General features: G+C 38.6%; 1 protein-coding gene across 1 annotated transcript in view; it reads right to left on the bottom strand.

The window, feature by feature from the left end:
• Positions 1–27,373, bottom strand: part of LOC126473716 (general transcription factor 3C polypeptide 4-like) — a 377,574-nt gene that overhangs the window by 13,399 nt on the left and 336,802 nt on the right. Inside the window, exon 8 of the mRNA XM_050100961.1 lies at positions 9,629–9,827. Within this exon, the coding sequence (XP_049956918.1) occupies positions 9,629–9,827 (199 nt within the window). The remainder of the gene's footprint in view (positions 1–9,628; positions 9,828–27,373) is intronic.

Here is a 27,373-nt window from a genome sequence, read left to right as displayed (position 1 = left end):
ATCAGATGCAACAGGTCTACTAAAGAGACTGCCTACACAACACTAGTCTGTCCTCTTTTGGAGTATCAATGGATGGTATGGGATCCACATCAGACAGGACTGACCAGGACATTGAGAAAGTTCAAAGAAGGACAGCTCATTTTGTATTACTGCAAAATAGGGAAAGTGTGTCATGGATATGGTCCACAAGTTGGGGTGGCAATCATGGCATTTTTTGTGGTGGCAGGATCTTTTCCTGAAATTTCAATCACCAACTTTCTCCTCTGAATGTAAAAATATTTTGTTGGCATCCACCTACACATGGAGAAATGCTCTTCATAATAAAATAAGAGAAATCAGAGCTCACACAGAAAGATTTAAGTGTTTGGTTTCCCTGTGCACTATTCGAGAATGGAATGGTAGAGAAATAACAATTTGTCCATTTTATTTGGACTGTTGAGCTCCGTGGCTGTGGATAATGATATTTCACTATAAAAATACAGCAACCACCCACTTTTTAATGCATTTCATTTATGCCAATATGCATTTCGGGTTTGCACCCATCTTCAGCTGGCAAATTACATGTATCTTCAGTAGAGAAATAGCTTGAAGATGGTTTGATGAATCCTATGCCAGACACTTAACTGTGAACTGCAGAGTAGTCATGTAGATGCAGATACAGGTGCAAATGAACCTTGAGGTATCTGATGTACTTCTAAGGCACTAGTTACCACTGGATTTTGGTTTGAAATTGCACATCAACAGTATTTATTTTTGTAGGATATTATTTGGACAATTACCAAGTGACCCCATTAAACATATTTACAGCTCACAACATGTTGGTCCAGCACCCGAGCTAAGGAACAAACAAAATTCCAACATTCCAATTAAGAAATGATCAGAGGCTAACCTGTTAAAATGTATATGCAGAAGTGGACTCAAGTATATGTACGGTTTAACATTTCACAATTTCATAGAGGTAGAAATTACTACTGGCAAAATCTTTACTTTGTAGTAGATAAGATAGGCAATGGGATTTAAGAGGCACTGAACCTTCTTGTCAGTTATTCATCAGGTTAATGATAAGCAATTTATTCAAAAACATAACAGTCATAAAATTAATGTGCACCTTTCACAGTTAACCATAGTCCTGTATTGTTGACTAATACAATTGGGGCATGCCTATGTATTCAGTGTAACATGAGAACTTGATCCTTCAGGACTGTGAACTATGTTGTAGTGTGCATTTTGAGAGAGAGAGAGAGAGAGAGAGATACAATACTAGTTCAGTACTTGAGATACAGTAAGTATCAATGTTCAATTTTTCCTCTGTACAGTGAGTCTTCATTGGAAGTAATGAAAAATACATAATTCCATTATGTTCAGAAATAAGAAACAACATGAAGAATGTGCATTTTGTAGTAAAACATAAGGCAGATCCAATTTTGAAAACAGAGCAAATGATTATTGGAAGAGAACTATCATTAAGTTAAACATCAAAATATGTCTGTCAGCAATGAAGTAACAGTTGGTGAACAAGACTGAAGGTCGGAGATAAGATACATATTATGTTTACATCTTGAAGAAAGAATGTCGCTGAGAAATGATTTAGGCACATCTTAGGAGTGGTTTCCAGAATGAATTTTTCACTTACAGTGGAGTATACTCAAGTACTTTTGTGAAGTTTGGATAATACAAGAGAAGTACATGCAGAAACCTATCTGTGAGTCATGCTATGGTAGCTCTGTCAGTAATGGCAGCCAGTTACTGCAGTGCCCACAAAAGTCAAGTATCTGGGCTCAAGGCTCATTTTGGCACACAGTTGTAATGTGTGAGGAAGTTTCAAAATTGTTTCACCTGTTCATTGATTTTAGATTTCCTAAGAAGTTTTTGTCTAAAACTGTTGCAGGTAATAAAATGTGGTGTTGTAGATATAACCCAAAAACAAAACAACAATCAAGCCTGTAGAATATTGCTTCATCACAATAACAGAAGATAGCAGAACAGGTGAAACCTAACATCGAAATAATGGTTTTTTTTTATCAACAGGATGAGGATTGCACCTATAATAAATTTGTTACCCGTGGATCAACAATTAGTCACGCCAAAGACCTATGAAGAAAATGAGCTTCAATATGGTGATATGGCAATCAAAGGATTGCTCCTCTACCACAACAGTCCTGACACGGTCATACAGTGCTGATTGCTGTTTTTTTAAAAACTAAAGTGACAGTGATTTACTTCAAAACCTTAACACCTGACATGTCCCTCAGTGTCTTTTTCTTTTTCCCTAATGAAAAGGTGTCAAAATCCCTACAGTAGTTCCTTCACATACAGAGAGAATAATGAAGGGAGAGGGGGGCCTTTAATTTAATCACCTCTGTAGCCAAACGTTTAGCATCACTGCCTTAAGTGCGGAAGTACCCGAGTTTGATTCGCAATACATCCTCAGGTTCTTTTCTGAGCTAGAGAGGTCTGGAACAGCCTTATGAGGTCAAATGAGAAGCTGCTTGAATAAAGAAGCATAAGCATCATCATCATCAGGATTCATTTACTGACAATACCAGCTAGAGGGATCAGTAAAATAATGATCACATATCCCACAATCATATAGTACTCTTAAGGCTTAATGCCTAATCCTTATGTGTAGTGTCTATGTTTATGTATAGATGACTTGGCCTTGTAGTTAGCATTGCTGAAGTCAAATAGAATACTAATTTGTTTTTGATCAGAACTTACATATTTGTATATTAATTGTTACCAGAATTAATTCCATGAAATTTATAGAGTAAAGCTTTTCATATTATGAAACAGTTCACATAAAATACACTTTATTATTTGCTGATTGTATTAGCACACAAAAATAATTTTGTAACGGTTTTTTGTCCATTGTAAAATTTCGTAATTACAACAATACTATTGTCACTAATCCATATACAGGCCAGTGTTAGGCCAAAGCAAGTTAGCTGTTGGAGAGCAGTAAAAAAGCAGCTGTAACCAGTACATGAGTTGTTGGTAGTGAATATTGTTAAATGAGGAAATGACGTAACTTGGATGTTTAGACTTATTTGAAAAGTAGTAACCAATTCCGTATCACATATCTAATTGACAAAAGGAAAATTCAGGATTTTTGCAGTGGAAAAGAATGAAGAATTATTGCAACCAACAATTGTTGTCAGCATCAGTCTTCCTAAGTTAAGAATACAAGAAATTGTGCTGTCTTTCTTGCTTCAAAGCTCTTAAGGTATTGAAATAATGCCATTTTATTACTTGAGAGTCATGACTAAAAATTTTGTATCACTTTTTTTTGTATATACTGATATCAGAAGTATTGCAAGTAGCAGAAAGGAAATGTTTTGAGGAGAGATGAAACAATTCTCACTAAATACACTAAATGGTACTTATAAAAGCAATCACTTTGACCTAATTGTCAATTCCATATAGATTACAGTTAGTCAAATTATCCATAACAGTATGCAGTAGAAACACCTAGCATTTCTCTATGATAGAAATTCTTTTGTAAACCACCCTTACACAAATCCTGCCACAAACACACACACACACACACACACACACACACACACACACACACACAGCACAAAAACATAAAGTTACAGACTAATTACACTACATTACGTGGGGGAATGACATTCAATCTTTTGTGGCACAACAAATACAGGGTGATTCAAAAAGAATACCACAACTTTAGGAATTTAAAACTCTGCAACGACAAAAGGCAGAGCTAAGCACTATCTGTCGGCAAATTAAGGGAGCTATAAAGTTTCATTTAGTTGTACATTTGTTCGCTTGAGGCGCTGTTGACTAGGCGTCAGCGTCAGTTGATGCTAAGATGGCGACCGCTCAACAGAAAGCTTTTTGTGTTATTGAGTACGGCAGAAGTGAATCGACGACAGTTGTTCAGCGTGCATTTCGAACAAAGTATGGTGTTAAACCTCCTGATAGGTGGTGTATTAAACGTTGGTATAAACAGTTTACAGAGAATGGGCGTTTGTGCAAAGGGAAAAGTTCTGGACGGCCGAGAACGAGTGATGAAAATGTAGCATGCATCCAGCAAGCATTTGTTCGCAGCCCAGGAAAATCGACTCGCAGAGCTAGCAGAGAGCTGCAAATTCCACAATTTCAGCAGGATGGAGTGCCACCACATTGGCACTTATCTGTCCGTAACTACCTGAACGTCAACTACCTGAGGCGATGGATCGGCCGCCAGGCAGCCTGTGACAGAGCACTTCATCACTGGCCTACAAGAAGCCCTGATCTTACCTCCTGCGATTTTTTCTTATGGGGGTATGTAAAGGATATGGTGTTTCGGCCACCTCTCCCAGCCACCATTGATGATTTGAAACGAGAAATAACAGCAGCTATCCAAACTGTTACGCCTGATATGCTACAGAGAGTGTGGAACGAGTTGGAGTTTCGGGTTGATATTGCTCGTGTGTCTGGAGGGGGCCATATTGAACATCTCTGAACTTGTTTTTGAGTGGAAAAAAAACCTTTATAAATACTCTTTGTAATGATGTATAACAGAAGGTTATATTATGTTTCTTTCATTAAATACACATTTTTAAAGTTGTGGTATTCTTTTTGAATCACCCTGTATTCTGCAGTAAGATGGATTAATGAAAAAATATCAATAGATAATTTTGTGGGGAAAGTGAACCAGAGACTATGTTTTACTGGCAGAACACTTATCAGATGCAACAGGTCTACTAAAGAGACTGCCTACACAACAATAGTCTGTCCTCTTTTGGAGTATCAATGGATGGTATGGGATCCACATCAGACAGGACTGACCAGGACATTGAGAAAGTTCAAAGAAGGACAGCTCATTTTGTATTACTGCAAAATAGGGAAAGTGTGTCATGGATATGGTCCACAAGTTGGGGTGGCAATCATGGCATTTTTTGTGGTGGCAGGATCTTTTCCTGTAATTTCAATCACCAACTTTCTCCTCTGAATGTGAAATATTTTGTTGGCATCCACCTACACATGGAGATATGCTATTCATAATAAAATAAGAGAAATCAGAGCTCACACAGAAAGATTTAAGTGTTTGGTTTCCCTGTGCGCTGTTCGAGAATGGAATGGTAGAGAAATAGCTTGAAGTTGGTTTCATGAATCCTATGCCAGACACTTAACTGTGAACTGCAGAGTAGTCATGTAGATGCAGATACAGGTGCAAATGAAGCTTGAGGTATCTGATGTACTTCTAAGGCACTAGTTACCACTGCATTTTGGTTTGAAATTGCACATCAATAGTATTTATTTTGTAGGATATTATTTGGACAATTACCAAGTGACCCCATTAAACACATTTACAGCTCACAACATGTTGGTCCAGCCAGCACCCGAGCCAAGGAACAAACAAAATTCCAACATTCTGATTAAAAAATAATCAGAGGCTAACCTGTTAAAATGTATATGCAGAAGTGGACTCAAGTATATGTACGGTTTAACATTTCACAATTTCATAGAGGTAGAAATTACTACTGGCAAAATCTTTACTTTGTAGTAGATAAGATAGGCAATGGGATTTAAGAGGCACTGAACTTTCATGTCAGTTATTCATCAGGTTAATGATAAGCAGTTTATTCAAAAACATAACAGTCATAAAATTAATGTGCACCTTTCACAGTAAACCATAGTCCTGTATTGTTGACTAATACAATTGGGGCATGCTTATGTATTCACTGTAACATGAGAACTTGATGCTTCAGGACTGTGAACTATGTTGTAGTGTGCATTTTGAGAGAGAGAGAGAGAGAGAGAGAGAGAGAGAGAGATACAATACTAGTTCAGTACTTGAGATACAGTAAGTATCAATGTTCAATTTTTCCTCTGTACAGTGAGTCTTCATTGGAAGTAAAGAAAAATACATAATTCCATTATGTTCAGAAATAAGAAACAACATGAAGAATGTGCATTTTGTAGTAAAACATAAGGCAGATCCAATTTTGAAAACAGAGCAAATGATTACTGGAAGAGAACTATCATTAAGTTAAACATCAAAATATGTCTGTCAGCAATGAAGTAACAGTTGGTGAACAAGACTGAAGGTCGGAGATAAGATACTGAGAGACTTGATGCATATGTAAGTCATGTAATAAAAACATCACCAGAAGATGGGGAAAAAAGATTGTATTCTCTAAACTTTGCCGATGCCCTGTGAGTTATGCAATTGGTAATTCACAATTTTACTGTTGTTGTTGTGGTCTTCAGTCCTGAGACTGGTTTGATGCAGCTCTCCATGCTAGTCTATCCTGTGCAAGCTTCTTCATCTCCCAGTACCTACTGCAACCTACATCCTTCTGAATCTGCTTAGTGTATTCATCTCTTGGTCTCCCTCTACGATTTTTACCCTCCACGCTGCCCTCCAATACTAAATTGGTGATCCCTTGATGCCTCAGAACATGTCCTACCAACCGATCCCTTCTTCTGGTCAAGTTGTGCCACAAACTTCTCTTCTCCCCAATCCTGTTCAATACTTCCTCATTAGTTATGTGATCTACCCATCTAATCTTCAGCATTCTTCCATAGCACCACATTTCGAAAGCTTCTATTCTCTTCTTGTCCAAATTATTTATCGTCCATGTTTCACTTTCGTACATGGTTACACTCCATACAAATACTTTCAGAAACGACTTCCTGACACTTAAGTCTATACTCGATGTTAACAAATTTCTCTTCTTCAGAAACGCTTTCCTTGCCATTGCCAGTCTACATTTTATATCCTCTCTACTTCGACCATCATCAGTTATTTTGCTCCCCAAATAGCAAAACTCCTTTACTACTTTAAGTGTCTCATTTCCTAATCTAATTCCCTCAGCATCACCCGACTTAATTCGACTACATTCCATTATCCATGTTTTGCTTTTGTTGATGTTCATCTTATACCCTCCTTTCAAGACGCTATCCATTCCATTCAACTGCTCTTCCAAGTCCTTTGCTGTCTCTGACAGAATTACAATGTCATCGGCGAACCTCAAAGTTTTTATTTCTTCTTCATGGATTTTAATACCTACTCCGAAGTTTTCTTTTGTTTCCTTTACTGCTTGCTCAATATACAGATTGAATAACATCGGGGAGAGGCTACAACCCTGTCTTACTCCCTTCCCAACAACTGCTTCCATTTCATGTCCCTCGACTCTTATAACTGCCATCTGGTTTCTATACAAATTATAAATAGCCTTTCGCTCCCTATATTTTACCCCTGCCACCTTTAGAATTTGAAAGAGAGCATTCCAGTCAACATTGTCAAAAGCTTTCTCTAAGTCTACAAATGCTAGAAACGTAGGTTTGCCTTTCCTTAATCTTTCTTCTAAGATAAGTCGTAAGGTCAGTATTACCTCACGTGTTCCAACATTTCTACGGAATCCAAACTGATCTTCCCCGAGGTCGGCTTCTACTAGTTTTTCCATTCGTCTGTAAAGAATTCGTGTTAGTATTTTGCAGCTGTGGCTTATATAACTGATTGTACGGTAATTTTCACATCTGTCAACACCTGCTTTCTTTGGGATTGGAATTATTATATTCTTCTTGAAGTCTGAGGGTATTTCGCCTATTTCATACATCTTGCTCACCAGATGGTAGAGTTTTGTCAGGACTGGCTCTCCCAAGGCCGTCAGTAGTTCCAATGGAATGTTGTCTATTCCTGGGGCCTTGTTTTGACTCAGGTCTTTCAGTGCTCTGTCAAACTCTTCACGCAGTATCGTATCTCCCATTTCATCTTCATCTACATCCATTTCCATAATATTGTCCTCAAGTACATCGCCCTTGTATAGACCCTCTATATACTCCACCTTTCTGCTTTGCCTTCTTTGCTTAGAACTGGGTTTCCATCTGAGCTCTAGATGTTCATGCAAGTGGTTCTCTTACCCCCAAAGGCCTCTTTAATTTTCCTGTAGGCTGTATCTATCTTACCCCTAGTGAGATAAGCCTCTACATCCTTACATTTGTCCTCCACCCATCCCTGCTTAGCCATTTTGCACTTCCTCTCGATCTCATTTTTGAGACGTTTGTATTCCTTTTTGCCTGCTTCATTTACTGCATTTTTATATTTTCTCCTTTCATCAATTAAATTCAATATTTCTTCTGTTACCCAAGGATTTCTTCTAGCCCTTGTCTTTTTACCTGCTTGATCCTCTGCTGCCTTCACTACTTCATCCCTCAAAGCTACCCATTCTTCCTCTACTGTATTTCTTTCCCCCATTCCTGTCAATTGTTCCCTTATGCTCTCCCTGAAACTCTGTACAACCTCTGGTTCTTTCAGTTTATCCAGGTCCCATCTCCTTAAATTCCCACCTTTTTGCAGTTTCTTCAGTTATAATCTACAGGTCATAACCAATAGATTTTGGTCAGAGTCCACATCTGCCCCTGGAAACGTCTTACAATTTAAAACCTGGTTCCTAAATCTCTGTCTTACCATTATATAATATATCTGATACCTTTTAGTACCTCCAGGGTTCTTCCATGTATACAGCCTTCTTGTATGATTCTTGAACCGAGTGTTAGCTATGATTAAGTTGTGCTCTGTGCAAAATTCTACCAGGCGGCTTCCTCTTTCATTTCTTAGCCCCAATCCATATTCACCTACTACGTTTCCTTCTCTCCCTTTTCCTACTACCGAATTCCAGTCACCCATGACTATTAAATTTTCGTCACCCTTCACTATCTGAGTAATTTCTTTTATTTCATCATAGATTTCTTCAATTTCTTCGTCATCTGCAGAGCTAGTTGGCATATAAACTTGTACTACTGTAGTAGGTGTGGGCTTCGTATCTATCTTGGCCACAATAATGCGTTCACTATGCTGTTTGTAGTAGCTTACCCGCATTCCTATTTTCCTATTCATTATTAAACCTACTCCTGCATTACCCCTATTTGATTTTGTTTTTATAACTCTGTAGGCTGACCAAAAGTCTTGTTCCTCCTGCCACCGAACTTCACTAATTCCCACTATATCTAACTTTAACCTATCCATTTCCCTTTTTAAATTTTCTAACCTACCTGCCCGATTAAGTGATCTGACATTCCACGCTCCGATCCGTAGAATGCCAGTTTTCTTTCTCCCGATAACGACGTCCTCTTGAGTAGTCCCCGCCCGGAGATCCGAATGGGGGACTATTTTACCTCTGGAATACTTTACCCAAGAGGACGCCATCATCATTTAATCATACAGTAAAGCTGCATGCCCTCGGGAAAAATTACGGCTGTAGTTTCCCCTTGCTTTCAGCCGTTCGCAGTACCAGCACAGCTAGGCCGTTTTGGTTATTGTTACAAGGCCAGATCAGTCAATCATCCAGACTGTTGCCCTTGCAACTACTGGAAAGGCTTCTGCCCCTCTTCAGGAACCACACGTTTGTCTGGCCTCTCAACAGATACCCCTCCATTGTGGTTGCACCTACGGTACAGCTATCTGTATCGCTGAGGCACACAAGCCTCCCCACCAACGGCAAGGTCCATGGTTCATGGGGGAGGAATTTTACTGTATCAAAACAGTAAACTAAAAACTTAAATCTTCATCTGAATTCTCTGAGAAATTATGCTTAGTTCTCAAAATGAAAATGAATACATTACTATGTATTGTAATGATTAAAAGTCTCTCCAACACATTAACAGTTCAATGGATTACCTTGTAACTATTGCCCATACTGCTTGGTTTCTGCTGCATGCTATTCCGTAGAAAGCAACATCTTTCGTTTTGAAATTTGTTACAATATTTTCAGATTCAACAATTATATCTTCACTTTCATTCACCTTGATGTTGAGCTTACACACAACGCCCGTGTGTGATGTCACTACCACTCCTTCTGCACTTATTGGTACTAAACCTGTGGAAAGAACAGTGTTGTTATGTGCCAATGATGACTGACTATACTGATAAAATAATAATAAAAATATGAACATTTAAAAATTTGTTGGAACTCTTACCATAGGAATAAGCAATCAAAAATTGGTTGTTAATAAAGCTACAACATATAAGGGTAAACATAGCAAAAAAAGATGATAGTTTCACTAATAAAAACAAAGAAGTACAAAAAACTGAAGTGTTAATTGTTTTAAACCTAATGAGTAGAACAAAGATACCAGAAACTGTAGTATACACGGAATGTCACTCATAACTAATGATTAAAAGAGCTGTGTATGAAGCCAGTATGTTGGATATTTCTTATCTAAACACATGTGTGAATTTCAAAACTGAGACAATGTACCAGCTGACTTTTCCCTATTTAGGTGGTAATACAGCACTGCTGAAGCTACTTATGGCTGAATTTTTTTCCTGGTTTCAAAATGGGATTGAAAAAATCTCTTTCCATGACCTGGCAAGTAGTTTTGTCAGTTAAAACACGTAAGGTACTTTAAGATGGGTATCTTTGTATGTGCACCTTACAAAAAGGAAGGAAGACTGGTGTTTAATGCCCCATTGATGACAAGGTCATTAAAGACGGGGAAAGTACATGGAGTATATAGTAAGGTTAAAAAAGGAATACACAACATTATAATCACATCACTATTTTTAATATATTATTGTTACAGGTTCCACAGTCACTAGGTAAGCTTCAATAAACTGGTGGTACTTGAAAAAAGAAGGCTTCTACCGAAATGTCAGTAAGACTTTAAAAAGAAATCCTTACATGATACACAGTTCATCTTCATCACATGCAATGTCTTGTAGAGCATGGACTATTGCAAACAGGTAAAGCTTTATTTCTTTAAATGGCAGAAACTTACAAGAAAATAATGTTTCATATAAAATACTATGACAAAAGTACTGTCAGACTGTCTGCAGACAATGCTTTTACCTACACAAAAATATCAAGAAGCAGCAGCAGCTCAGGATTTGACCTCCTAATGAATGTAGATGTAGGAAGTATGCAGCAGACCTCCGCAGTTACGGTGGCTATGACAGTTGCAAAGTCTAAGAGAAAGAAGAAGGTTCTGCTGTTAGCTAGTTCTCATGGTAGAGGTGTAGGTCAGCAGTTGCAGGAAGTGTTGGGGAGTGAGTACCAGGTCACCAGCATTGTGAAGCCTAATGCAGGATTGGCTCAGGTGACTGTTAACATAGGGGGGTTATGTAGGGATTTTACTGAAGAGGATCAGATAGTGATTGTGGGTGGGGCTGGTAATAGTATTGACAGGGATGGGGAGTATGACATAGATGGTGACCTGGAAAAGATAGCCACTCAGACTGGCAACACGAATGTGCATTTCGTGGAACTGTTTCAGCGTCACGATCGGCCTCATCTTAATACAGCCGTCAGGCGTAATAACATGAGACTTGGGGGTGCGCTGATGACAGAAGGCATGAGTCACATTTCAGTGGTGTCGGTGGAATCTATCAGCAGGACGGGTTTCACTAGACATGGCCTGCGCCTCAACAGGTATGGAAAGGGGAGGTTGGCAAAGCTTATAGGTGACAGCATAGGTGGGGGTGGTGGGATCACTCATGGGAAAATTCCGGTAGTTGTGGGTGTTAGAGCTGTACCTTTTTTAGATTGAAGTCAGCTGATAGGTATTCCTGCTTAAGGGAAGCCTCTCTAACAAAGAAACCACTTTCAACAAAGCTTAGGTATCTGATTAATGAGGGAATTAGTATATTTCATCAAAATATACAAGGTATTAGAGATAAAGTTAGTGAACTGCTTATAGATGTTGACTGAAATTATTGGTACATCTGAACACTCTTCAAATAAGGAGATAATTCAGAGGCTTCCTTTACCAGGATACAGGTTGGCTGGCAGCTTTTCTAGGAGCTCTTTGCGGTGTGGGGGAGTAGCCACGTATGTGAAAAACGGTATCCCATTTGAGTCAATTGATGTTTCAAAGTACTGCACTGAAAAGGTGTTTGAATGTTGTGGAGGTGTGGTTAAATTTAGTGGAGCTAAACTTCTTACTGTTGTTATTTATAGATCCCCAGACTCCAATTTCACAACATTTTCGCTAAAGCTAGAGGAGGTTTTTGGTTCACTTTATAGGAAATACAAAAAGTAAGTTATATGTGGTGACTTCAATATTAATTGTATAAGTGATTGTGCAAGGAAAAGGATGCTGGTAGACCTCCTTAATTCATATAATCTTATGCAAACCATATTCTTTCCAACGAGAGTGCAAGGGAACAGTAGAACAACCATAGACAATATTTTTGTTCATTCCTCATTACTAGAAGGGCATTCTGTTAGCAAAAAGGTGAATGGCCTTTCAGATCATGATGCACAAATTTTAACTCTAAAAGATTTTTGTGCTGCAATACATGTTAAATATAGTTATCAACTTTTTAGGAAAGCTGATCCAGTTGCTGTACAGACCTTTGTAAACCTTATCAAGGAACAAGAGTGGCAAGATGTTTATAGTGCTGATACAGTAGACGATAAATATAATGCTTTCCTCAAGAATTTTTTCTCATGCTCTTTGAAAGTTGCTTTCCGTTAGAACGTTTAAAACAGGGTACTAGCACAAACAGGCAGCCTGGGTGGCTGACTAGAGGGATAAGAATATCTTGTAGAACAAAGTGGCAATTATATCAAAACGTTAGAAACAGTCAAAATCTAATTGCAGCAGCCCATTACAAACAGTATTGTAAGGTGCTTAAAAAGTTATTAGGAAGGCAAAAAGTATGTGGTATGCAGATAGCATAGCTAAGTCTCAGGATAAAATTAAAACCATATGGTCAGTCGTAAAGGAAGTGGCAGGTCTGCAGAGACACGTCGAGGATATAGAATCAGTGCGTAGTGGGAATGTCCGTGTTACTGATAAGTCGCATATATGTACAGTATTTAATAATCACTTTCTGAATATAGCAGGTGAACTAAATAGAAACCTAGTCCCAACAGGGAATCATATTGTGCTCGTAGAAAAAAGTGTTCTGAGACTGTAACCTGAAATTCTCCTCCATGATACTGACAAGAGGGAGATTGAGTTAATAATTAAATTACTAAAGATCAAGAACTCTCATGGATATGACAGGGTATCTAGCAGAATACTGAAGTATTGTTCTATGTATGTTAGCCCAGTACTTAGCCATATCTGTAACTTTTCCTTTAGGAACGGTCGGTTTCCTGACCGATTAAAGTACTCGGTAGTGAAGCCACTTTATAAAAAGGGAAACAGGGATAATGTTGACAATTATAGACCTATTTCTATGCCATCAGTGTTTGCTAAAGTTATCGAGAGGGTTGTATATACAAGGTTACTGGAGCATTTAAATTCACATAATTTGCTGTCAGATGTACAGTTTGGTTTTAGAAATGGCTTAACAACTGAAAATGCTATATTCTCTTTTCTCTGTGAGGTTTTGGACAGATTAAATAAAAGGTTGTGAATGTTAGGTGTTTTCTTTGATTTAACGAAGGCTTTTGACTGTGTTGACCACAAAATATTACTGCAGAAGTTGGACCATTATGGAGTAAGGCGAGTAGCTTACAATTGGTTCGCCTCTTACTTTAAGAACAGAAAGCAGAAGGTAATTCTCCGCAATATTGAGATTGGTAGTGACTTTCAGTCCCAGTGGGGCACTGTTAAGTGGGGAGTTCCCCAAGGGTCGGTGTTGGGGCCACTGCTGTTTCTTATTTATATAAATGATATGCCTTCTAGTATTACAGGTGACTCAAAAATATTTCTGTTTGCTGATGACACCAGCTTGGTAGTGAAGGATGTTGTGTGTAATACTGAAACATTATCAAATAATGTAGTTCATGAAATAAGTTCGTGGCTAATGGAAAATAATTTTGATGCTAAATCACAGTAAGACTCAGTTTTTACAGTTTCTAACTCACAATTCAACAAGAACTGATATTTTGATCAGACAGAATGGGCATATTATAAGCGAGACGGGACAGTTCAAGTTCCTAGGCGTTCGGATAGATAGTAAGCTGTTGTGGAAAGCCCATGTTCAGGATCTTGTTCAGAAACTAAATGCTGCTTTATTTGCCATTAGAGCAGTATCTGAAATAAGTGACTTTTCAACACGAAAAGTAGTCTCCTTCACATACTTTCATACGCTTATGTCATATGGTATTATTTTTTGGGGTAATTCTTCTGATTCAAAAAGGGTATTTTTGGCTCAAAAATGGGCTGTTGGAGCTATATGTGGTGTAAGTTCGAGAACCTCTTGTCAACCCCTATTCAATAGTCTGGGAATTTTGACATTGCACTCACAGTATATATTTTCTTTAATGTCGTTTGTTGTTAGCAATATTAGCTTATTCCCAAGAGTTAGCAGCCTTCACTCAGTTAATACTAGGCAGAAATCAAATCTGCATGTGGAATGCACTTCCCTGACTCTTGTGCAGAAAGAAGTGCAGTATTCTGCTGCATCCATTTTCAATAAGGTACCACAAGAACTCAAAAATGTTAGCAGTAGCCCAAACACTTTTAAGTCTAATCTGAAGAGTATCCTCATGGCTCACTCCTTCTATTCTGTCGTGGAGCTCCTGGAAGAGCTAAAAAATTAAGCAAATTCCAGTGTTACATTGTTGATTTTCTTTATTTAAACTTACGACTTGTCGCCTGAATATGTTTCTTATATTTCATTTTATCTGTTTCTACAATCGTGTTATAATTTCATGTATTGACTCGTTCCACGACCATGGAGACTTCTCCTTAATGTGGTCCCACGGAACAATAAAAAAATAAAAAAAATAAATAGGAGGACATTACAGACAGACCACAAAATTGGTTAGTGTAAAGAAGGGAAAAGAAATTCATTTTGGAAGCAACCATAGTGGCATTCACCTGAAGTGAAAACTATGGAAAATCTAAATCTCTATATCTGATCAAGGATTCAAATACCACTCCTCCATATGACAGATGTAATGAACAGACTCCGTTTTTGATCGTTAGTTAAGTATACAACCTGATACATTAGAGTACCATTAGGTAAATATATGTATATGATTACTTTTAATTTTTCCAGCTTACATTAATTATTCTTAATGATATTTAATGAAATAAATAGAAATTAGTTTGACAGAGTCTTTGAGCAATCTTTGTAAAATTATGTGTATAATTGTTCATAATGAAAACAGATGTCACATTGATAATCTTCTTTACAGATTGGATTGAAGCAATTTTCTTAAAATGATACGAGCTGCCATACGAAACCACTACAACTAAAGCCAAGTGAAATTATAGCTTAGTTCAGTTTAAAATTAACATTTTGTAATATTAACTGTTATAAATACTCAGAATGTAATTTTTGGAACTGAAAGTGTCTGTAATTGATAAAAGTGACCATAAAATCTACATTATGTTCTATGCTCTGGGAAATATTGTGCTTAATTAATTTTAAACATGTCTTTCAAGATGCGTCCTGTTGCATAGTAAGCACATGGTCCTAATTACTTGTTCCATGTGTGATGGCATCAACACATATAAGATTCAAATGGTGTCCTGTGGCATAGCCATCCATGCTGATTCACCTGGTTCCTAAGTTCATCTGTGGTGGTTGGCATTGGGTCACAGCACTGCACACATTTTCAACTGGCAGCAGGTCTGGTGATCTCGCAGCCCAGGACAAAAGGCTGACTCCTGTGACACCAAGAAGACACGTGTTTGTGCAGGTGGTCGTGCGTTGTCTTGCTGAAAACCGGCGTCTGGGGTGTTGTGCAGAAAGGGTATGGCTACAGGTCACAGGATGTCATTCATGCAGGTCACACTGGTCACACAACTCCGGACATGAACCAGCTGTGACTTGTGGTTGTACCCAACAGCATCCCACACCATATGGTCTTGAGTTGGCACTGTATGTCTTATGCGCACGTAATCCCTGCCATAATAAACTGCGACTGACTCTCACCCCTGATAGTGTATGATGTGTTAACTGTTCCACTGCTGCACCAGAGTTGAGAAGGACGCAGATCTGTCCTGAAATACCATTTGGTTGAGGTGTCAGTCTTCTCGGGGGATGGTCTGGGTGGTGAGACCTGATCCACCTCATTATATTCTATGGTCTTCTGCACACATCCATTGCACTGCCAAAACTCTTCATCTCACATGAGCAGCAATTTCCCAGGTGGATTCATTTTATTCTCTCTTGCCAATAATGCACCCTCTTTCAAACTCACTGATCTGACGGTATGTTTTGCACATACATCTGCAAGGCATCCTGCACATCTGCTCAAGTCACACTGATCCACTACCTTCAGTTTATAGTGACAACAAGAGCCACAGGCACATTTTACTGGAAGGTGCTGTTGTTCCGCAATTTCAATGTTGACCTCGAACCTGCAGGCCGATGCAATCAGCATACAATTCCTCATCCCAATTCAAGGCAAAAGTGTATCAAGCAAGATCTAGTCCTTCCAATCTACTGAGATGTTTAATAGTAATGATTTACAAAATGAGGCTTTAGCAATGGCGTAACTGTCTGCAGCATGGCCAAGAACAGGTAGCATCAACTCTGCACTGTCAAGAAGCTGTCCCGTAAGCTCAATGTGCTGGTACGGTTGCTCAGCGTGTTCAGGAAGAGGGCTGGCTGCCCTCTGTTTAGAGAAAAAAAAAACTGAATGAAGTATTCAAAGATGAACTTGAAGGTGTGTCATGCGATGACTGCTCAGACAAAACGTTTAGAACAATGACTGGAAAAAAAAGTGAGACGAGATAATGCAATGCGGAACGTATATGCAAACTCACTGATGTCTGAGTCACATTTGCATTGAACTCTTTTTCTTTTCTTTGTTTCCTCCCAGTTAAAGCATAAAATTGTATCCAATTTACATCCACACAATGTGGTAACTTGTGTAGTTCTTTTTGTTACTGTTAGTTTTGTTTAAACATTAAGACATAACACGAATTTCTTACAAAAGTAAATAACCACTTTATTTTGTCAGTGACACAAATAAAGCCAATACAAAACAATGGTGGATACAGTAAGATTGTCTGTATCCAGTGAGGTACAAAAAAGACAACAAGCAGGCTACACAAAATTGGACATTGTGCTATGCGCAAAAATGGCGTTCTGTATGTTTCACATTCAGGCTTATCTTCAGAGCTGGTACATACATATATGAGTAACCTCAAGTTTAAAAAAGATGTTCAAAGCAACCACCTTGCACTGGCAAACACTTTGCAACTCACTGAATTGTACTTTGTAGGACCTTAGGCAACATATCTCCACCGACCATTGCCACACAAGCTACTGGGTCATGTAAACCCAGGGGCAGGGCATTATACACTTTTTCCTTTAAGTGTCCCAGAACATGGAGGCCAGAACATTGGACCTCTATGACCAAACTACTTCCTGGAAATGTTTTGTTTGGATAGTTATGCATATTCATTCCAAAGTGTGGTGGTGTACCATCATGTTGAAACCATAGCTATCACCGAAAACCAAGTGGAATGTTTTTTAATGTATCAGGCAAAGTACTGCAAAGAAATATACAATACTGGGGCACTGTGAAATGGTCTGGCAATAGGTAAGGGCCCAAAAGCACTCCTCCCATGATTCCAATGCACAGGTTTATGCCAAAGTCACGATTATGGGTGACATGTGGGTTGTGATATGACGGATAATGGATGTTGCACAGGATGAAAATACCTTCACGTCAATCCATACCTCTATATTTATAAAATGGTCATTATCTTCCACTTGGTGCAAAAGCCACTCACAAAACTGTATTTGTCAAATATGGTCTTCTGGCTACTGTTGTTGAGTTACTGTGTAATAGCGTGAATGCAGTTCTTCATCGTGCAACACTTCAACAACCAGCACTTCAACAACCAGTCTATCAGATGTCTAGAATTGCTTTGCAATATCTCGGCTACTTCAACAAGGTGACTGGTGAATGGTTTCAAGAATCGTGTCCTCTGTTTGTGGACTATGTCTAGTCCTTGAATGACTTCTGCCCATTACTTATGGACAAAGATTACTGGTTTCTCAAAGGTGTTGCTCCAGTTGACAAAAAACATTATTATCAAGATAGCCCTTTGTGGGTAACATGCAGCATATGCACAAGCCGCAGCAGTTTGGTTATTGGGCGCACCCAGCACCAAAAGCATATTAATGTATTTATTATTTGTGCAGTCCATCATGAACTTGACAGATCCAGTTAAGCAGCTAGTAGACGTATGCACGCAGATTAGTGAATTCCACTGTCATGTGATAGGCTATTGTCACGTGACAAAATGATGCCCTGCTTATAAACAATGAGAAATCAAGAATGAACGTCCAGAAAATAAAAAAGGAAACTGACGAGGATTCGAACTATAGCTCCATGGTGGATGCGGGTTTGATGTCCCAGCAGTCTATGTTTTGAGCTACAATGGCTGGTGTGGTACTGTGGAGTGATACACATTCCTCTGTACATTCCAATGTGCTGCATGATGTTACGCTGTTGCCATCTCCTCATTTTCATACAAGCTTTTTCTAACTGCATCCGATCTGATTTTGCTGGATAAACTTTTATCTTGAATGTGGATGAGGATTCACATGCTGACCTCCAAGTGTGACATTTTTTCTTCACCATCTATAAATATGAATGTGATGAGTAACAATATTATGAAAAAGAAAGTTGCTACACACCATACAGTGGAGATGCTGAGTCACAGATAGAACAACAAAAAGACTGCCACAAATAAAACTTTCGGCCAGTAAGGACTTCGTCAAATATAGATGACAGACAGACAGACACAGACACACACACACACACACACACACACACACACACACACACACACACACACACAAATGCAACCACACATGACTGCAGTCTCAAGCACTCAAGCAACTGAAACCACGCTGTGAGCAGCAGCACCAGCGCATGATGGGATTGGCGAATGGGTGGAGGTAAGAAGGAGGTTAGGGTGGGGAGGGGGAGGGATAGACGGGTAGGAATGGCATACAGTGAAGTGCTGCAGGTTAGATGGAGGGCAGGGGAGAGGTGTGGAAGAGAGGGGGGGGGGGGGGGAATACCACTGTGGGAATGGTGTGAAGGATGTTGGGTAGGCCATTTCTCATTTCAAGGCGTGATGAGAGGTAGTCAAAACTGTGTTGGAGAATGTAATTCAGTTGCTCCAGTCTTGCATGGTACTGAATTATGAGATGGGACTTTGAGAGGTGGCGGGAAACTGGAAAGATAAGGTTCAGCATCTCCACTATGTGGTGTGTAGTAACTTTCCTTTTCATAGTTTTGCTACATTCCATCCTAGATTTTCCATTGTTTGATATTGTGACAAGTAAGTTAGTGGTTTAGTAGTAGTAGTAGTAGTAGTAGTAGTAGTAGTAATTTGACAGTGTACTGGTAGATGGTGATGGCAGTGGAAGTTGTATTTTTGAAGGTAATGTTTTGTCAAGATGCAGTTCAGGAGTTATGAATAAATTGTACAAGTGATCTAAAAAGGAGTTTGGCTACTTGTTGAAGAAAAAATTACAATCCAGTTTAAATAGCAAAATAATCATACAGCAAGAACTCAGGCTGCCAGCAATGATCAAATGTGGTGAACAACAATTTTTGTTGAATTACACCAGCAAAGTACAAAAAATGAATGTAGCATAATTAATAATATAAATTGCAAATATCTTCACTTAAAACCAGGAGCATTTGCAATCAATAAACTGAAAATTTTGAACTTTATTAATTTATTCTGACGTCATCCTCAAGAAAAGGGAATGTTACACAGTTCAGTGCCATAAAATTTTGCACCACCTCACATGGTGGAATAACTACAAGAACTTAAGCAAGATTTCCACTTACTTTGTGTTGCATATGACAAATTTTCTTCATTGCATATAAGTGCAAGACAATGGTTGTATAACAGAGAAACAATCTGATATTATTTAAATATCAGTTTGTGTTTTGCCTCTGAACTGACTTTATTAATTAATCACCTGTGGATGACAAAATGAAGGAATTCAAAATAGAATGGCCAAAGAAATTCAGCTGTAAGGAGAGTTAATAATAGGCTTTGACACACTGGAGAAAATTTCGGAAACCAACACACCTGCAAAGGAAACTGCACACAAAGTTCTGCTGTAACCTTCTCTTGACCTATGTTTTGAATGTTTAGTACTTTCAGATGGCTAGGAGAAATGGGGAAAATAGAGGGTTGATACTAAAATTGAAACTGGTTTGTTTACTCAACCTGAGTATATTGCAGAGATACTTGGAGAACACAAGTCTACATAGAAATCACAGAACAAAAATGACACTGTGCTTTTACACAGTATACAGAAGTTCACACTACCAGCATTCAAAACTGGTTGTAAATCAGTTTCGTTGCTCCTACAGCACACTTTGTATAAGACAGACAGAATATGCCTATGTACTTCAGCATATAAACAGAAAGTTTCATACTGCAATAAATAATGGAACAGAAATGAAGAGACTACGACTAGAAGCCATTATACAATACAGCATCTTATTAACTTTGTACGAAGGTTTCCAAAATGAGGTTTCCCATCTGCAGTGTCCTCACAGCTTTACTTCCACCAGTACCTTATCTCCAACCTTCCAAACTTCACAGAAGCTTTCTTGCAAAACTTGTAAGACTAGCAGCTGTGGAAGAAAGGATATTGTGGAGACATGGCTTATGATGATGATGGTGATGGTGATGACGACTGGTTCGTGGGGCGCTCAACTGTGCAGTCATCAGCACTCGTACAAAGTCCCAATTTGTACAAAGTCCAATTTTTACACATTCCAATCCAGCAACTGTCACGAATGATGATGATGATGGTGATGGTGGTGATGAAATGATGAGGACAACACTAATTCCCAGTCCCCGGGCACAGATAATCCCAAACCAGGCCAGGAATCGAACCCAGGACCCCGTGATCCAGAGTCAGCAATGCTAAGCACAAGACCACAAGCTGCGAACAGACTTGGCTTAACCACAGCCTGAGGCATCTTCCCAAAATGAGGTTTTTTCACTCTGAAACAGGGTGTGTGCAGATATGAAACTTCTTGGCACATTAAAGCTGTGTACCGGACTGAGACTTGAACTCGGGACCTCGCTTTCAGGGGAAAGTGCTCTACTGATTGAGATACACAATGCACAACCTGTCCTCACAGCTTTACTTCCACCAGTCCCTCATTTCCTACCATCTGAACTTCACAGAAGCTCTCCTGCGAAACTTACAAGGCTAGCAATCCTGAAAAGAAGGATATTATGGAGACATGGCTTAGCCACAGCCTGGAGGATGTTTCCAGAATGTATTATGGTTGCCCAGAAAGAAAGTTTCAGTATAATGTAAAATAATACTGTACATGCAAGAACATATCTCTACATGATTGTTTCCATTGCTAAAAAAATTATCAGAGTCTGAACCAATGGGTTTCTACGACACCACACATGTACACCAACTGTGACAATAACTAAATGGGGAAAAGTTTATTTCAGTTTGCAACATCAGCATAGAATGGTTTAAGATGGTGAAAGAGATGGAAATAATTGGAAGCAAGAGTATACTGAAAGAATTGTTTGAATAAGTTAATTTATTTATTGTCTAAGATTCCATGGGACCATTTCAACCAGGGCTACTTGGTCATGGAATATGTTTACAGAATACTGACATGAGTTTTGTCACAGTTTAAGACATATCAATACTAGTATATTATAGTGAAATTCTCCATGAACAAGAGAGAGAGAGAGAGAGAGAGAGAGAGAGAGAGAGAGAGTCACAGGGTAGATTTTTGTATTAAAAGTAGATCTGATAATCTTGGTTTTCATGATTCACATTTTTCATCCCTAATGGAAAGATGCAGAATACTTTTTCCATGTAATGGATGGTTAAAGAAGGAATAAGGGTTAGGGTTTAACATCCTATCGTTAGGGATGGAGCATTAGCTCAAATTTGAGAATTGGTAGTATTCTTCTAAAAGTAACTATACCTGAATTTACCTCAACCAGTTTAAGAAAAGGCAAATCTAAATGTCCAGGTAGCGATTTGAGCCTTCATTCTCTGATGTGCATGTCCATTGTTTTAACAACTGTACTAGCTCGTTGTCTTGTCAAGGAAGTGTTATCCAAAAGTAAATCATTCTCCTGTGTGATCTTCACTGTCTGAGGGTATCACAAGCATAACTAAGCAGAGTGAGTAAGCTCACAGAGGATGAACTGTTGTGTTATGTGCAACATTTAGTATGCAGGGTGTCCCGCAAAGAACGGTCAATATTCAGGGATATGACTGGGAAAATCATTCCAAGCAAAAATGCTTAGTAAACATGGGTTCTAAAAAACATACCTTAAAAACTATGAGCATCATCTTCAAAACTGTGCAACAAATTTCTTCTACTGCACACTCTTTGTGTCCCATATTTTGGAAGGAGGTGGTAAAGGCCAAAACAAGGAAAAAATGGTCAATACATGTGTGCTCTAAAGTCCACACCTTAAGAGTTCTGAGCACTTGTTCATCTTTGCTACTGTGACACACATCTCTTCTACTGAACAGGTGCTCATAGCTCTTAATGTATACATTTGAGAGCCTGTGTTTACTAACCGTTTTTGCTTTGAATGTGTGTTCCCGTCAGATCCCTGAATACTGCCCATTCCTCCTGGGGCACCCTGTATACTTGAGCATTATAATAACCAGGAAATCGTTGGTAATGTAATGAAACAGAGCAATGCTTCACACTGAGTTCATACCAAACAGTGTGATACACCACTTTAGTCAGTGGCTGCAACTCAATTCTGAGTATGCACAGCTTCTTCTTGCATAGAATGAGCATTTCCACTCAGCTTATGTATATGTTTCTGGTGGTTGAATAGACCAGTCCTGGCATAAAACATGCATCCACACACACACAGCGCTGAATGGCTGGAAGAGGGTGGGGTTGTAACTGAGGGAGATTTCTTGTTTGCTGCTTGGCCTCTCCAGTCTGCGGTGTTCTCCTTCAAATAAGCTGACACTGGTGGATGTAGTGTTCCTCCACAGTAAGTGGTCCACAACACATTCTTCCCATAATGAAATTTTCACTCTGCAACGGAATGCGCGCTGATTTTGAAACTTCCTGGTAAATTAAAACTGTGTGCCGGACCGAGACTTGAACTCAGGACCTTTGCCTTCGTGGGCAAGTGCTCTACCAACTGAGCTACCCAAACACAACTCACGATCCGTCCTCAAGTCTCGGTTTGGCACACAGTTTTAATCTGCTAGGAAGTTTCACATTCTTCCCATGTTTATATGTTTATGCCGTTTAATCTTCTAGGTTTGTTTTTGCTGGTTCTTAAAGCACTTGAGAGGGGCTCCATGAGGATTAGATTAGATTAAATTAGATTAGTATTTGTTCCATAGATCATGAATACGACACTTCGTAATGATGTGGAACGTGTCAGGTTAATAAAAGGTGTTTATACAAGATATTGCATTACACTTAATAATTTTTTTGTTGAGAGGGTGGGGAAATTACCCACTTACTAAATCCAAAAATTCATCTAATGAGTAGAAGGAGTTGCCATCCAGAAATTCTTTTAATTTCCTTTTAAATGCCATATGGCTGTCTGTCAGACTGTTGATGCTATTAGGTAAGTGACCAAAGACTTTTGTGGCAGCATAATTTACCCCTTTCTGAGCCAAAGTCAGATTTAACCTTAAATAGTGAAGATCATCCTTTCTCCTAGTGTTGTAGCCATGTACACTGCTATTACTTTTGAATTCATTCAGATTGTTAATAACAAATTTCATAAGTGAATATATATATTGTGAGGCTACAGTGAAGATCCCTAGCTCTTTAAATAAGTGTCTGCAGGATGATCTTGGAAGAGCTCCAGCAATTATTCTGATAACACGCTTTTGTGCAATGAACACTCTTTTTCTCAATGATGAGTTACCCCAGAATATGATGCCATACGAAAGCAGAGAATGAAAATAGGCATGGTAAGCTAATTTACTGAGATTTATATATTGCCTAATAGCATAAGTAGCTGAATGCAGATTCAGAAGGATGTAGGTTGCAGTAAGTACTGGGAGATGAAGAAGCTTGCACAGGATAGAGTAGCATGGAGAGCTGCATCAAACCAGTCTCAGAACTGAAGACCACAACAACAACAACAGCTGAACTCAAATGTTTCACCAGATCTTCAGTGTGTTTTTTCCAGTTCAACCCCTCATCAATGCATACACCTAGAAATTTTGAATATTCTACCTTAGCTACCGATTTCTGATCGAAGTCTATATTTATTAATGGTGTCATTCCATTTACTGTGTGGAACTGTATATACTGTGTTTTGTCAAAATTTAATGAGAGCCCATTTGCAGAGAACCACTTGCCAGAGCAGAGTTCACCACAAAGGATTTGGGGGAGGAAGCCTCATATCACTCATGTGATGAACATGGCCTAACCATCTAAGTTGATGAGGGGTGATGGTTGCCTCATTGCTGTTTAGATGTGCTTTCTTGGGAACCACACTACGGGCCACATGGTCCTACCATTTAATGTTCAGGATGTATTTCATTTTCTGTTGGTGCAAATGCTCAAGTTTCTTGATATCATGGCAATAGAGTGTCCAAGTGTCACAGCCATACAGGATGGTAGAAATGACAACAGTTCTGTACACCATGAGTCTGGGGTGCAACTTCAGTTCATTATTCATGAAGACTCTGTGTATTAAATGTTCAAATACTGCATGGGCAGCCCAATTCTTTTATCAACATCTTGTTTGCGGGTACATCATTTGGGCAAGACACTTCCAAGATAAGAAAAGTGCTCCTGCTCCAGTGCTGTGTCTAGGATGCAGATATTGAACTCAGGCAGAGTTAATCGTGCAGCAGGTCATGGGAGTACCTTCGCTTTACCAGCATTGGTGGTAAGACCAACACGATTGCAAGTAATTTTAAAGCAGTTAATAGACTGTTGTAACTCTGCTGGTGTCAGAGCAGGAGATGCAGTGTCATCAACATACTGTAGTTCTACCTCCCAGGTAACCTGGTAACCTGGATATGTCTTTGCAAACAATGTCTTGCCAGACTGAAGAGACCTCCATCAAAATGAAATTTAGTCTCCATGAATTGGTTGTTTGCAGATGCTTTCTATAGCATGGCAGCCATCTACAGTGCAAAGAGTGTTGGAGCAAGCATACAGCATTGTTTCAAACTTTGAGTGTTTGGAAACAAATCTGATGCACAGTTACAGAGGAGAACATGCCCAGACATGCCCCCATGAAGAGCTTGAACCAGTTCCACATAATGTTTATGACATCAAAAGTGTTCAGTGTCTTCCACATGGCAGATCCACATACTGAATCAAAGGCTTTTTTGAGGTAATAGAAAACTAAATATGGAGGCTTCTGTTGCTGTCTGCATTTTTTCTGGAGTTGTGTAGCACAAAATATCATATCTGTTGTGCTGCTGGAGGGTAAGAACTGCACTGAGATTCAAGCAAAATCCTGCCAATTTAATAGAACTCTCACAAGAATTTTACCTGCAGCTGACAATAGCGATATACCGTGGTAGTTCCCACATTCACCATGATCACCTATCTTGAAGAGAGTGATGAAGGTAGCGTTCTTCAAGTCATCAGATAATTCTCAAGTTTCTCATAGTAAGTCAAGTTTCTCATAGTAAGAGGATCAGTGTAAAAAAAACCTAGTCTTTAAAGATATACCTCCACTTTGTACCAATTCTAGAGGAATGACTAGGAGCTCTTCTTGGTTTAGTTGACTGAGTGCTTTGATAAGGTATTTGTACATGGGTTTAAGTGCCATTCATGGTTGTTGGGGTTGCTGAGGATCATTACAAGGAAAGGCATTGGTGGCACAACTTAGAAGCACAGAGAAATGTTCCTTCAAATGCTTTGTCATTTTTTTCATTCTCAGTTAAAGTGATGGACTTGTCAGCATGTGATGTTCGCCTGCTTTATTTCTTCATTGATAGTCCTCAGTGTTGACATACTACTTTGTTTACTGGCTGAAAAATTGGGGGTGGGGGGTGCGGGGTGAAAGTTCAACACTGGATCCTGTAAATGATGTAGCCAACAGTTACACACTTGCATTTCACAGTTCTTTACTTTCACTGTACGCAATCCCCCAATATTACACAATTATATGGCCAGTTCACTATTGCTAAATGTCGTAAAGCCTCATTAATAGGTTGCAGGCAACATCAGCTTACTGATATAATATTCTGCTGTTGAACATCTATGAGCAGTAAAAACCTAACCACACAGATCATAAATCTTTCAGAATAATGTGGTACGTGTGACACTGTTTATGAAATAAATTAAGTAGACATTGACATTATTTTTTCTAACACATGGCCTTTTTGTGTTACACTTATTCCACTGTTAAGTTGATGCATTGTTGTTATTCGAACCAATACATATTTCCCATCTGAAAATCGGCTGTGGACTGATTGTCTCAGGACCAAAAGTCGGTCCTTTATATAACTTCACAATAATAGGCACTGAAACTACACATTGTTTGATACTTAAGTTACAGAAATTACAGTTAAAACATAACTCATTCAATTAACTGAATACAGAAAAAAATTCCTGCTTTTGAACAGTTCCTTCCATCACAAAGGTTAGACTGAATTATTTGTTTAAATAATGAAATCAACAGATATAGTTATACAAACAATGCTTTTGACAAACCTGGAAATTACTTTGGAATTAATTAAGGGCTGACTTTGCTAATCTGTTTTTGAATAGAGTCAAATAAATACTTTAAGAATCCTAGTAGTTCTTCTTCCAAATGTTTATAATTAGTACAGAATTTATATTTGTTTATAAGTCAACTATAGAATCTAAGTGACAAAACAATTACTGATTTCACCTTATAACAAAAGTATTAACTAGGAATGGTCAAAATAAATTAGGAAATTAATTACGTACACAAAACTATGCCCAAAATTGTACCTGGTGCCATATTCCTTAAGACTGAGGGCCAATCTTTCTCTTTTATGGAAATGCAGATTATACTCATGCTTGTTAATGGTAACTTGGCAAAAATGAAAACAAAATGAATTTAAGAAGGCAGATGGCAAAACAAGAGAGGAAGTAAAGAGATTCCAGTTTGCTTCATCACAAGCAGTCTTCAGTGTTCCTGGCGAGGATCAAATTGGACCATATATCTCCTTTATGCCTAAATACAAGTTTTCCAAGTTAGGGGCATCATATAATCTTTGCAGTTCTTCAGATTTTTGTTGCAACCAGTTATTCATTATTTCCCTAATTTGTGCCTGACATTTCCCCTTAAGTTCCATGAAATAAGAGTTCTTCATACTGGAAAATGGATTTTGAAGAAAGGATATATGTTTTCCCATTTGGCATTGGTCAGACACATTATCTCTTCATTATACAGAGGGTTTCCCATTTGGCATTGATCAGACACATTATCTCTTCATTATTTTCATCAAATCAGTCTTGTCTTTTTTTTCTTCACAGAAACAATTGGTTCTTTAGCTGACTCAGTAAAGATCTTCTGAAGTGTCGCTTACTCCTGATTT

The sequence above is a fragment of the Schistocerca serialis genome, chromosome 4 (genome assembly GCF_023864345.2).
Source record: "Schistocerca serialis cubense isolate TAMUIC-IGC-003099 chromosome 4, iqSchSeri2.2, whole genome shotgun sequence".
Lineage (NCBI taxonomy): Eukaryota > Metazoa > Arthropoda > Insecta > Orthoptera > Acrididae > Schistocerca > Schistocerca serialis.
The sequence above is the reverse complement of the archived record's forward strand: the minus strand, read 5'-3'. Positions and strand labels throughout refer to the sequence as shown.